Source organism: Vigna unguiculata, chromosome 7, assembly GCF_037176805.1.
Source record: "Vigna unguiculata cultivar grain cowpea cultivar isolate G323 ecotype 2 chromosome 7, ASM3717680v1, whole genome shotgun sequence".
Classification (NCBI taxonomy): domain Eukaryota; kingdom Viridiplantae; phylum Streptophyta; class Magnoliopsida; order Fabales; family Fabaceae; genus Vigna; species Vigna unguiculata.
The window spans coordinates 28,592,006-28,606,480 of NC_140798.1; the positions used below are offsets into that span (position 1 = coordinate 28,592,006).

At 31.5% G+C, this 14,475-nt stretch overlaps 1 protein-coding gene across 2 annotated transcripts; it reads left to right on the forward strand.

The window, feature by feature from the left end:
* Positions 1 to 1,323: 1,323 nt before the first annotated feature.
* On the forward strand, positions 1,324 to 4,259 carry LOC114190595 (histidine-containing phosphotransfer protein 1-like). Of its 2 annotated transcripts, none has more exons than XM_028079544.2 (6): positions 1,324 to 1,569; positions 1,872 to 2,002; positions 2,098 to 2,166; positions 2,248 to 2,319; positions 3,805 to 3,877; positions 3,991 to 4,259. In XM_028079544.2, exons 1-6 carry the CDS (start codon positions 1,504 to 1,506, stop codon positions 4,030 to 4,032), a joined length of 453 nt encoding a protein of 150 aa, XP_027935345.1. In that variant the 5' UTR covers positions 1,324 to 1,503; the 3' UTR covers positions 4,033 to 4,259. The 2 variants fall into 2 exon arrangements, with proteins under 2 accessions (XP_027935345.1, XP_027935346.1); XM_028079545.2 differs by having other exon boundaries at positions 1,335 to 1,569; positions 3,997 to 4,259.
* Positions 4,260 to 14,475: the final 10,216 nt, after the last annotated feature.

The window sequence follows — 14,475 nt, forward strand, 5'->3', positions numbered from 1 at the left end:
AGTGAAATTATTAACTATTGTTTCATTTATATTTAATTTTTTTATTTTTTACTTTTTTAACTTTTAGTTTGATTGATTTAACTATCACAAATAGTTATATAATAAAGTACATTTTATTAAAAAGATATATACATAGCTTAAATACATTTCTGTGTTGCTAAGTGTATTTGAAATGTTTTTGATGATGTCCATAATAGCATGATAATGGTTAACATGACATGTGTGTGATAATCTGAAAATGTTAATCTGCTGTCCCAATAGTCGACTAGCCAACTAATGTAGTCGACTAGGTTCGTGCCTGATAGCAGCTGTTATATAAAAATAGTTTCTGCACTTCCCGATAGTCGACTAGCCAACTAATGTAGTCTACTAGGTTCGTGCCTGATTGCAGCTGTTATATAAAAACAGATTATGCACTTTCTCAAGAATAACCTGTTCAACCAAAAGAAAGAAAGAGAAGTGTGAAACATGTTCTTGGAGCTATCTTGGAAGGTCCTCTTGAAGAATTCTATCAAGACACATTCAATTTTGACTTGGCAAGAAGAAGAAATTTCAGTCTTGGAAAAGGTGTACTCAATCCATTTTGTAGGCTTTGTTCTTGTATTTTGATACAGTTTGAAACTGTTTGTTTTTGTTGTTTTCTGTCTAAAGCAAGTGTGTGTGATAACCTTGCTGTTGTGTGGTTGTGCAAGTGTGTGGATGCCTTGCATTTGTGTTCCTTTATCTTAGAATTTAGATTTATCAAGTGTATTTGTAAATCTTGAAATTCTTGTGATATAGTGAATATATCTAGCTGTGGTTTGCTAGATGAAATGGATGTAGATTCTTAAGAATCGAACCAATATAAAAATTCTGTGTGTTTTATCTCTTTCTCTCTTTATCTTGTCTTAGTATAAATGCTCCATACATTAAGCATCAAACCATAATATTTCAATTGATTCAAAAGCAAAGGTTATTATCAAAACAATTTCAAAAGTGCTAAAACTGGACAAAATTTGTTAATACTAATTCAACCCTCTCTTGGTTGTGAAATATTGGAGCATCAATTCTAACATTCTGTAATAAAAATAATAAACTATCATTATTCAGTTTATAAAGTAAATATTTATATTAAATTTTAGTTATATTTTTATGAATTTAAATTTATAAAATAAGCATATGTTATTTTTTTGTTTAAATTCCATGCGTTAAGCACAAATAGTAGTAAAGAACAATAGATAGTATTTTGAATAAGAAAGAAAAAATAATAAAAGCAATTGAAAAGAATTAAAAAGAAATTTAAGTGCATTTATTTACATTTAAAACTAATAGACACGGCTATTTATAACTGTCACGAATAAAAAAGGTATCCCTGAAAGAGAGAGAAGCATTTGCGAGCAAAGGAAGAAGGTGTAGTAGTGAGCAGGTCAAATTCCGAAAACAGGGTTCACCAATTTTCATTCTCAGAGACACACAATTTTCCTTCAATCTTCAACTTCAACGCAAGATCTGACACCATAAAGAATGACCATGGATGTTAATCAGTTGCAAGCCAAGCTGTGCGAACACCAATCCGCCATGTTTCATCAGGTTCGTTTCCTATCTCTTCTCTCTCTTTCACTCTAATGATTTTGCTTTTTCATTGATACTGTTCATTCTTCTCTCAAATATATGGTCCCATGTTTGTTTCTTATACCACTGCCAAGTCATTTTCCGTCCACAAAACTAAACCCTCTTTTTTTTTTTTTTTTAATAATAAGAAAAAGATTTAAATTGTAATTATGATTATTATTTTAATCACAAATCTGGTCAAAACCCTGATTATTACTGCCGTTTTCAATTTGTATCATTTGATTGGTGATTTTGAATTTGTTTTTGTTGGCGTGGAGAAGGGGTTCTTGGACGATCAATTTAGCCAGCTTCAGAAACTGCAGGATGAGAGTACTCCAGATTTTGTGCTTGAGGTTGTCACCATGTTCTTTGATGATTCTGAGAGTATCCTAAAAAATATGGCACGTTGTCTGTAAGTACTGTGTAATTGTGTAATTTAGTAATTTAGTGATTTTGTTTATGTATATGAATATTGTGAATGATGATTGGGTTTGACTTGTTATGTAGGGAACAAGTTCCAGCTGATTTCAAACAAATAGATGCTTATGCCCATCAGTATAAGGGAAGCAGTGCCAGGTGTCATGCTATTTCTGATTTTTTTATGTATTAACTGTGAAAGTTTTTCTTTTCATGTGTGATAATTTAGTTTTTCAACAGTGTTGGTGCTGCCAGAGTTAAAAATGTTTGCGCTACTTTCAGGCCTTTCTGTGAGACTAAAAACCTGGACGGGTGAGTGTGTTCTTACATATTCCTCTTCAATATTTGACCGTGCATCTCACGCAGTCCTCCATAAGTCATATCTTATGTCATGTGAATTATCTCTTTGATTTGGGCATTTATTCCTATGTTCTTGGATTTATTCGGTGATCGAAATCAATAAAAAAACTTACATGTGATTTCTGAGATTTTGTTAAAAGTTTCAGAGATCTACTGATAGAAATCCTCTTAAATCGGTGTGACAGTGGCTTTTAAAATTCCTTAAAAAACTTAAAAAAATTTGAATGACCGAATTCTGTGATATTGATTGCAAGAGTAGAAAACATCTACCTGTTTTGATTTTAACTTTTCCTTGTTTGATGATTTTAAAAAATTTATACTAACACACTTAGTAAACTTTTAAAGACATACAAAAATGAACAGAGAATTATTGTCTAAATCTGTGAATAAAGAGAAAATGTTTGTAATAATGGGAAAATTTAATTGTGGTTTGTCTAAATTTGTAGTAATATAAAATGATTTTAAAATATAGATACAATAATATATAAATGCTTTTAAAGAAAGAAAAGGCATTAACCAATTTTTCTTTCATACCTAATCGCGACTTTAGTAAATTGTGATTCTTAAACATGATTTAGATCGGTTTAGTGTTAGAAATATTGATATAAATATTTTGAAAATAAAAGAGTAATGTATTATTTTAACTAATTTTTTTTAATACATTGTCATATTAAATTATTTAATTTAAGAATGGTAATAATATATTTTTTTTTTTTACAGTTGAAAAGTTAGATCTTGTCTATTATGAAGATGTTTTCTGAAATACTTGATCGAAAATAAATTATTTGAAAGCCCTTGTATTTGTAAAGGTAAACGAAAAGACTTTAGTCAGTGAACAAAATTTCGTGTACAGTGGTTTGATTCCTAGGTGTCATCTTAATCATTGAAGTCAAATTAAGCTGGACATATTGTCACTGAAGACTTGTTTTCTCCATCAAATCTTGTAGTCCGAAGAACAAATTTGCTGTTAGATAATTGTAGAAATTTAAAAGTTTCTATTAAATTAATGAGACAGAAAGATTTGAGAATATTTTCATCTATAATCTTGTTCATACTCATATTTAAAATGATTGAGTCGTCAGTTTATGTTGGCATGATTATACTGCGTCAGATAGAAGATGCAGCTACTCTTACAGCTCATAGATCTTTAACTGTCTCTGTTTTGATGAAGGAGGATAATCTATTACATGCTTCATATTTTCTACTAGACCTTTTAATTTCTTAGTTCAATATTTATGTGACAATAATGTTTCGTAATAGTGAATGTGAGCTGTTTTTCATATCTGGACATAGAATTAATCTTTTTATAAAATTAATCTATGTGGGAAAATAGGTTGACGGCTGAAGACTTATAATGTATATATTGTTCGTTGAGTCTTAAAATCTTAAAATATAATTGATATGTGTTTTATTATAAAGAAAATGGTGTTGGTGTAGGTGTATGAGATGTCTGCAACAATTACAACAGGAATATTCTCTACTGAAAAACGGTCTTCAGTATTTATTCAGGGTAACTGCGATAATATTTCATTATAATTTTATCTGAAGACAGATAACCTGAATTTCGTGAATTTTTTAAGTTCTAATATATTTAATTAAGTTTTTTTTTATTGATTATTGTAGCTGCAGAAAGATATTAAAGCTGGTGGAGGTTCTTTCTCATAATGCAGAGATAATTGTCACAACCAATGAAAATATATCGAAGTGAAGTTTTTCATGGAGTAATTGAGTTTTTCTTTTTTTTTTTCTCATTTTCTGGACTATTAGTTCGCAATTACGTCGAAAGTTTGAACCATGGGACAGTGGTGATATGAATAACATTTCTTGCCTAGTTTGTCTCATATATACACTATAAGATTCTTTTCTAATCATGTTAGATAAATTTTAGTTGCCATGGTTAAAGTTTGGTATATTCATTGAATGTCAAAATTTTATTCATAAAAGTATAAAATTTTTAGAAGACTCTATATAATAAAATTTAAAAAATATATATTTTTTATATTAACTTTTATGTATGTACAAAAATCCTTCAAATAAGTTTGCATGTTTAATTTTTATGTTATAATAAATGCAGCAGTAAACTTTGTTTATTTTAAATATATATATATATATATATATATATATATATATATATATATATATATATATATATATATATATATATAATAGAAATATTATCCTTTAATGACTATAAATTTAGAAAGAAAATTTTAAAATATAAAATTGGATATTTTACTTGTTAACTATTTTAATTTTATATATTATTTTATTCTGCTGTCATATAAACTAAAATCTTTAAAAGTTACTTTTATAATATATAAAATTGTCATTTAGTATATGAATATTTAACCTAAATTACTATATTCAAAATATAATTTGATAATACTTTTAATTTAATTTTTTTACAATATATTGCATAAATATGAATTCTTTTTCCCATTCTATACATATTAAAAAATACATTTAATTAAATATAAAATATTTTACTACAACCTATTATATAATTAAAGTTATTCATATTTATAAAATTATATATAAAATAAAATATATGGATAAATAATATGAATATAGGATTTTTTTATTGAATTAAGAGAATGACTAATTTAAAATACTTTGATATTTATCTTCTAGTATTATTGTAGTATAATCTTTTATTTTTTATGAATTTAGAAAGAAAATTTTAAAATATTATTAAATTATATATTTTATTCATTTTTAATTATTTTAATTTTATATATTATTTTATTTCACTGTCATATAAAATTTAATCTATAATTTTATAGATATTTGGCTTAAATTCTTATATTTAAAATATTATTATTTAATTTATGGATATTTGACTTAAATTCTTATATTTAAAATATTATTTTATAGTAATTTTAATTTAATTTTTTTATAACTTTTTTCACAATATATTACACAGATAAAAACTATGTTCCTCATTGTACATATCAAAATATGTCTAATTAAATTTATAAATATGATAATTTTTAATGCAACTTATTATATAATTAAAGATATTTGTTCTTTTATAAAACCATATATATATATATATATATATATTAATAGAAGGATCATTTGATTTTAAATGACATTGATATTTGTCTTTTATTACAGTTGTAGTTTTTAATATATATATATATATATATATATATATATATATATATATATATATATATTAGTTATCTTATATAATTTTTTAATATTATCTTAAAATGGATAAATTAATTTTATGAAACTAGAAAATTAAATTAAATTTATTATATATGTAAAAAAAATTATGCGCATTCAAATATCAAAATGATTTTGATAAGATCATTTCGTGCAACATTCCATTTAATAGGGCAATACTACTAAATAAAAGTTTACATCACTGATTATCCAAAATTTGTACTAGCATATAAAAGGTTTTACATCAACCTACTTAGAGGAACTAAAACTTAACCACATAACTACAACCACTTTCAAAACTCTCAAAAGATAGGAGCTAAACCTAGCTCTCACGATCCTATATGTATATATAGTTGCATCAACATCTTCCTCCTAAGATAAATCCACACATATTTCCTCACCTACTCACACCAGTAAAGGTGATTATTGTAAAAGAAGACCAACAAACACAAGAAAGGGTAAAATAGTTTATAAAATAAATTAGCATATAACAATTAAATTGATTTCATCACAAAGTATTGTATTTCAAACATTCATAGAAAAATCAAACATACAATTTAAGACTCTCTAGACTTAAGTATTCAGATCTCGGCACTGATGTATGATTCTTAGTGGCTTTTGCGCTTGTGGTAATAAAAAGAATACTACTCAACTTGACATGCTCTACCTAAGTTGATACACACAAGGTTAGTCCCTTTAATGATAATACCTTCTGCCTCTCTCACCACATAACTCATTCTACTTTACATGAGTTTTGAATAAGTATTAGAGTATTAGGATAAACCTTTAATACTCACTGTTGCATCAATGCATACACTAAAGGAATGCCACCATAGAATCTCCCTGCAAGGTTATTGGAATTACATCAAACTCATACTTTCATCCACAAACATGATTTCACATCAAATTCAAAATACCAAAAATCACTCGTATTTGTATTTATCCATATTAAGTATTATTATGTTCGTGATTAATTACAATCATCATATATTATATATTTTGATACATGCTCATATCCATTAACAAACCCATCATCGTCATCACAGTTTCATACATCATTATACACATGCATATTCATCAATTAATCCATCAACAATTCCATAGACAATCATATACCTTCTTTTACTCCAAGTCGAACCAAAACCATGAATAAGAAGTGTTTTTCTCAAAAGGAAAACCTAAAATAGGACAAACATAAGAGAGTAACATTTCTAACTACATACCTCTAATCAAAGATCCCACTAGTCAAAGCAACAATTCATGTGTCTAAGACTTGTTGTCAAAATTTCAGCTTGATCAAATAGTTAACGAAGCGGGATCCCATTTTTTTCCAATATGACGCAAACCAGAAAAATAGGGTGGCGTCCGACGCTAGAAAAGTGGTGCTTAACACTACAACCCCTGATTTGAGCATGCCCGAAAGTTAAAAAATGGCGCCTAGCGAAAGTCAGTGGTCATTGTCTAAATGGCTCCCAATGGACTACAACGGCTTCCGGTGGTATACCAACAGTGAAATCTTCCTCTCTAAGTTCTAATTGAGTAATTTGACACTTCTTGAGTTAATCCTCATTTAACATTCCTAACTCAAATAGTGTCAAATTATCACAATTCGAAGATCTCACATATCCCTACAAATAGTCAAAACTAAAGTTTCCATGCTTCTCACAATTCAAAATTTAACCAAAACATGTTAACCATTTACCTAAGTCAGTATTACCAAATTCACCAAACTAAATTCTCATACCAAATCTAACGGGACACATCAAGAAAGATATACATTCAAATTTCAACTACTCACAATTAACAATCATGCCAATTGATCAAACAATCAAGAATTCATAGTCATAGAAAATCAATAAATCAATTTGATCATGCAATCACAGTTTTACCATCACAAATCAACAATCAAAATAATGAAATATTTATAATACATTTGAATTTAAGTCAATTTCCATTACCTTTGCAAATTGAATTATGGTATAATTACTGATTTGGTCCCCTAATTTTTGGTTTAGTTTAATTTGGTCTCCATATTTTTGGTTGGTTCAATTTAGTACCCTAATTATTTAAAAGGGTTCAATTTGGTCATCTCCTTTAAGTTAGAGTTAACATTGTGTCAGTATAGGACACGTGTCAAGCTGTGGAATTTTTTAATTTTTTTTTCTAAAAATTTATAATTTGCCACGTGTCAGGTTATTGTCGTGCCACATGACAGTTTACAATCATGACACATGGCAGTGATAAAACTTGTTTTCAATTTAGTCCTCTATTTTAAATTTTTGGTTCAAATTAGTACCCATATTTTTTTAAACGATCCAATTTTGTCATTTCTAATTTGAGACTAAATTAGTAAATAAACTTAATTACAACTTATATATACAAACATTTTCAGGTTGCTTTGGTCCAGATATCATCATAGATAACATAGTGTATTTTCTCTTCATAACCAACCAATAAGGCAAGTTATAAATGATCAACAAAACCGACCATGAACTATGCTTGCTACTTAAATTACCATAAGGATTCATTCCATCAGTTGCAAGACCAAGCCTCAAATTTCTTGGATCACTCCCAAACTGTGGGTAGAGAGTATCAATTTTCTTCCATTGGGGTGAATCAGCTACATGGTGTAACAATCCATCACTTTTTCTTCCATTTGCATGCCACATAAGGTTTTTAGCATCATCAACATTAGCAAATAAATGCTTAAATCGAGGTATGATTGGAAGATACCATAACACTTTTGCATGAGGACCCTTCTTCATGTTATCTTCATCGTCATCATCATCCTTAACTTTGTATTGTGATACTCCACATCTGGGACACTTAGTTAATGTTTTGAACTCTTTTCTATAAAGAATACAGTCATTGAGACAAGCATGAATTTTCTAGTACTCCATACCCATCGGACATAATATCTTTTTTGCCTCATAATGACGAGTTGACAATGTATTACCTTTCGGGAGCATTAGATGCAACAGTTCTAGTAACTCACTAAAACTTTTATCAGTCCACCCATTTTTGGCTTTAATGTTAAATAATCTTAGTGTCGCTGACAAACAAGTGAAACTCGTACAACCAGGATATAAAGTCTTTCATGATTCATCTTTCAATGAATCATACACGTGTGTTGTACAAAAATTTCCTTGTCCAATATCTTCAATCATATCTTCCATGTGATCCTCACAATATGGATTAAACTCTTGACTTTGAGATAAGGTTGGAAGATGTACAACTTCGCCATGCCAGGTCCACGTTGTATAACTCTTTAGGATACCATCACATAAAAGATGTTCTCGTATCAACTTAACTTCTTGTCGTCTCCCGTTCAAACAATTAACACAGGGACAAAAATATTTTTCATTCAAGGCAGTCCTGTGTCATTCAGCAAATTTTAGAAACTCTTCAACGCCATTCTCATAGACATCACTAATTCGAATTGCATTCATCCAACTTCGATCCATTACTACACGACATGAGAAGTTGGTTTAAATAAATATCATTGATGTGATAAATACTTTTATTATATTTAGTGACTCAACCGGTACACTTAACTGCTTCTGCAAATAGATAAATGAATGAACTTGATAAAAGATCAAGTTCATAAAACTAGCCACAAGCAAAAAATCCACTCTTATGCTTTGAATTTCAATGTAAATTGTTTTAAGGAACTGACCAGTTTTATGTGCACCAAAATTCCAAGAACCAATTTAATGCATTGAACAAGATTCAAATCCTAAAAAGGCAACCAACAATTTCAATGTAATGAATGAAGTTTGGAGGAACTGACTTTTATCGATGCAAGTGATGGTAATATTCTAATGGAGGTAAGAGAGGCATCGAAAAATAGAACAAATAAAGCGACGGTGGCAATAGCTCAAACAACTTCAAAATGGAGGTAGAACGTCAAACAGCGCCGCCAGGAGCTAAAGCAACTTCAACGAAGGTGCAGCGACATCGACGACATCAAGGTGCGACAACTTCCACGTGAGACAGGGATTTTTGTCCACAACGGCGGTTCATGGTGCGGCAAACGGTCAAGCAACTTCAAAATGGAGGTAGAACGTCAAACAGCGCTGCTAGGAGCTAAAGCAACTTCAACGAAGGTGCAGCGACATCGACGAAATCAAGGTGCGACAGCTTCCACACGAGACAGGGATTTTTGTCCACAACGACGGTTCATGGTGCGGCGAACGGTGGTTCGTGGTGCGACGAACGGTGGTTCGTGGTGCGACAAACGATGGTTCGTGGCACGGTGACAATGGTGGTTCGTGGTGTGACGACAGCGGAGGCTCGTGGTGCGGCAACAACGGCAGTTCGTGGCGTGGAGGTGGTGGCAATTTGTGGCGCGGAGGTGGTAGTTCGTGGCGTGGAGGCTAGTATAGCAAAATGGAGAGGGTTTCGTGGTGCAACAAACGAAGAAAAAAACAAATGTGTGTGAGGCACGATGATGCACAGTGGATAAAAATGGAGAAGATGAACAGTGGAAGCAAATGCATAGTGAGGTGCGAAAGAGAAGAAAGAATTTCGCAGGTTTATGCAGAAAACATTATATCGGTTATAATGCTAACCGATCTAATATTAAAAAGCGTATGTATTTTTTAATTTAAAAAAAGAAGGTTAGATCGGTTCCCCACTAAACCGATTTAATGTATACATGTTAGATCGGTTTCTCCACACAACCGATCTAATGTAAATGAAGTTATTTTCAAAATTGTCATCGCGTGAATCGTTAGATCGGTTCCTGCACAACCGATCTAATATGCCTGATCTAATATCCCATTTTTGCACTAGTGATATACTAAAATTATGCCGACAACTACAAAGTAGGGACCTATTTGAGGAGAAAGAAGCTCCACATAGCTGGAAACAACACTCTCTCCATGGTTTATATATGCATTAGTAGCAAACATTCTTTACTCCATTAGATTTCGCATACCCCCATGGATTGCTAGAGCTGCATTGGTTGCCTCTTCTCTCAGTGTCGTTTGGTCATCCCTCGTGTTAATGAATTACAAGACACCTTTGTAGCAAAACAACATAGAGATAAATGGTGTAAAGTAGTTTAGACTTATACAATATAAAAAAGGAGATGGTGATGGTTTGAAGATGGTGATGAATCGGAGGGGGTGATGGTGTTCGCCACTGCAAACAACTCTCACAACAAATCCATTAACTAAATCATGTTCATAATTTTCAGGATTACTTAATGATATGCATATGTGCTTTGTGGATTGGCCAATATGGTATGTGGTACCAGATCTTGGAGATTATTCTGGATTACTTAATCTGATATGTACCGGTGAATTTTGAATTTTGAATTGGGTAATTCAGAAGACAATCCTGAATCCGATATTGTCATCGATGACGACTTTATCTAATGGCGGTGGCGAGGAGGTGCGGTAGCCACTACCCTAGGGCGACAACGGAGGGATTTGCGTTTAAAGAAAGAAGACAAAGATCGCAAGCAATCTAGCTGAAGAGAAACTGTCGGCGACGATGGTGCTGGTAGCACCCAATGATGGTGACGAAAGTGACGTTGGTGATGATGATCTGGTTACGTTGCTGGAGCAGCAATGGTTGGCAGTGACTACTTCTCTCTGAGTTTTTGCATGGAAGAATACATGGAGGCTGATGGTTGAAGGACGAAGTCAGTGATACCTTTGGTGGTGGTTGGTATCGATGGCGACAATGTCTCTAGCGGCCATGGAAAGGTGAAGCGGCCATGGAAAGGTCCTTGCATAGGGGGAAAATCCTTGACGTTGACGCCGATGAGAGGTAGCGATCTGAGGTAGTTTTAACATTATGCATTCATGTTCCGGATTTGAGAATATGTTCCAGATTTGAGCACATTTCAGATTATCTAGTTTGGACCTCAGATATAATTACCGAATTCGTGAGATTTGAGCTATTGATATAGACCCGCAAATATCTCTTCTAATATTTAAAATCAATTTTTTATCACGTTTGATTTTATGTTTTGATTTTTCTATAATTTGATTCTCATAATATAATAATATTAGGTCAAATTCTTATCTTTTAGAGTATTTTGTAATCAACTATGGCTTTATTGTGAGATTATTAGATTTATGATACTCTCTATATGAACACATCAAGCTGAGAAAAAAAGATTTTTTTTAGATACCTCTCTTAACCCAAATATAGTTGCTCTTTTAGATAACATTCGGATACTAAAATCTCACTCATAATTCACACAAACCACGCCTCCTTTTTCAATGTATAGCTGCGTCAAAACTAGGGATGTCAACAAAATCCGTATATGCGGGTATTCGCGGATAAAACTTGCAACGGGTAAGAAATGGATATTGTAAATGGATACCCATGGGTAACGGATACGGGTATTTTTAATATCTGCATGTTAACGGGGCGGGTACGGGTACCATAATATTTGGATTTTGTTTAAAATTTATGAATGTTATGTATTGTATTTTACTTGAATTTACGATTAAAAAATGTTGATAAATATTTATTTTTATTTTTTGTAAATACCTACGGGTACCGGTGGATATTAAAAAATTATGTGGTTACTCACATAACGGATACCCAATGGATATGGTAACGAGTACATGGCGGATATTTATCCAGTGGGTAGGGTACGGGGGAGCTACTACCCCTACCTGTCCCGTTGAGATCCCTAGTCAGAACCTTAGATATAGGGATGTCAAAAAAATCCGTATCCACGGGGGTATCCGCAGATAAAACCCGCAACAGGTAGAAAACGGATATTAAAAATGGATATCCGCTACCCACGGGTACGAGTATTTTTGATACCCGCATGTTAATGGGGCGGGTACGGGTATCATAGTATCCGTACCCGTGGATACTCGTATCTGCTAAACTTACACCCCTTGACATTCTTCTCTTTCCTTTCTTTGAAATTGGACATATACATCAAACCTTATATAGACAATGACGTTTATGGTATGCTTGTTGTCAAATGATGGAATCAAAATAAGAATACTTGACACGTGACAATTGAGGTTTATTATTTGTTTATTTGTCAGGAATCAATTGAAGAAAGTGAGTTTGTTGATCAAAGCACTAACTAAAAAATTTCTATTGTGTTGAACGTCATTTTATATTTACTTTTACAATTATTTGGGCTTGTATAAACTTGAGTTTATTTGAACTTTATTTAAAATTTATAACAGTGATATATTTTATTTGAATTTATGATTAAATATTTGTTTTTTAAATAATTTTGCAAATATCCACGGGTACCCGTAGATATCCGCGGATATGAAAAAAATAGGCGGGTACCCGCATAACGGATACCTGACAGATATAGGTACTGGTACGGGTTGAATATTTATCCAGCGGGTAGGGTACGAGGGACCTACTGCTCGTACCCTACCCGCCCCGTTGACATCCCTACTTAGATCGTTTCTACTTTCTCTGTTGAAGACTCTTCTAGTCGCGACGTTCCTTACCAGTTTCATCATGGGTATTTTGAAACCTCACTTATGCCTTGTTTTGTTTTTGAGATTTGATCAATGAGATTTAAATAGATTTTATGTTGTTTGTGGCTGAGTTAAATGTTTGTTTTTATTTATTTACTAGATTATGCTTCTTGTCCACGTGGTTGGAAGGGTAATGTTGACTTATGTTCATTGTGATTGCACTTTGGGAGTCATGATATGTGATTTGTTAAAGGAGTTATTGTGTTTGGTTTGAATGATTAAATATTGAGGTATTGAGGTTTAATTGTGATTAGTGATGGTATATTAATGTTTAATTGTCATTGTGGTTAGTTTTTTTTTTTTTTGGTAGTTTAGTCCTTTGGATGTGGTTTTGATTGGGGTTCAATTTATTTACTTTTTATATTGGACAATGATATTTTGACAATTAAATTTTAATAACTTTCTCTCACAACTTAAGGTGACATCTTCTAATTGGTTTTGGAATATAGAGAAATGTTAAAATGGAAAAATGGGAAACCACTTAAAAGATGTTATCTTAGGTTGTAAGAGAAAGTTGTCAAAATTTAGTTGTCAAAAAATTATTTTCCTTTTATATTATGTCATGTTTGATTTTATAAGTTTCAATTTGGAGCTTCATTGTATATGCTTGTAGCTTATCATACGTCAAAATCAAATTAGAAATAAGCATGATACGGTGGGCCCCCATTATGTGGTTATAAGTTATAATGTATATATGTATATTTAACCTTTTTGTTCATAGTCCCTCGCGATTTTGGTTGCGATGGATGGCGACTTCAGTGGAGAACTTGGAGAGTCAGGTCATTTAATTAAATGTATAAAATTTATGTAGTTGTTTCAAATGTTTTCTTTCCCTTTTTTGTTCTTTTGTATGCTTTTTTTATTTTTTATTTATTTTTATTTATTTATTGTCCATTTTTTATGATTGAAATATTTGTTTATATTACTTATTTGTATGCCTGAATATTCAATCCTATGATAGACGACATTGTTATATATATCTACCTGGATTTTACTTATTGTTTGCAGGTGGAGGTTTGGGTATGCATTTCATTCTCCATTCACACACATACATTATGCATATCATGAGTGGGACCCTATACCTTAGTCCGAGTGTAACTTAGAATTAGAGGGGCCACTTGAGACATACTTCGTGTTTGGCTATCATGAGAACCCCAACCAAAGTCTGTTCTCTTCATTAGTATTTTCACACCTATTTCCACCTATTTTTCTTGTGAATAATATCATTTTACTTTGTACACTATGTTATGTCTCCATATCTTCATCCATTATAAACATTCATCATTTGTTGGCTTGGTAGCTTAGGTGTAATCATAGGGTTATTCGGTCAATATAATAAAAGATGGAAATTAATATGGGATCTGAGAGTATACAACAATTTGATCCTTCCATATTAAGGAAAAAACCATGTTTAATGATTCAATGAGGGAACCTAGTAGGTTTGGTAAATTTGGGA

Coding starts and splice junctions, on each gene's coding strand:
- LOC114190595 (XM_028079544.2), top strand. CDS start 1,504: ATGACCATGGATGTTAATCAGTTGCAAGCCAAGCTGTGCGAACACCAA. Junction 2,003..2,097: donor AAAAATATGGCACGTTGTCT/GTAAGTACTGTG, acceptor CTTGTTATGTAG/GGAACAAGTTCCAGCTGATT. Junction 2,320..3,804: donor GAGACTAAAAACCTGGACGG/GTGAGTGTGTTC, acceptor GTGTTGGTGTAG/GTGTATGAGATGTCTGCAAC.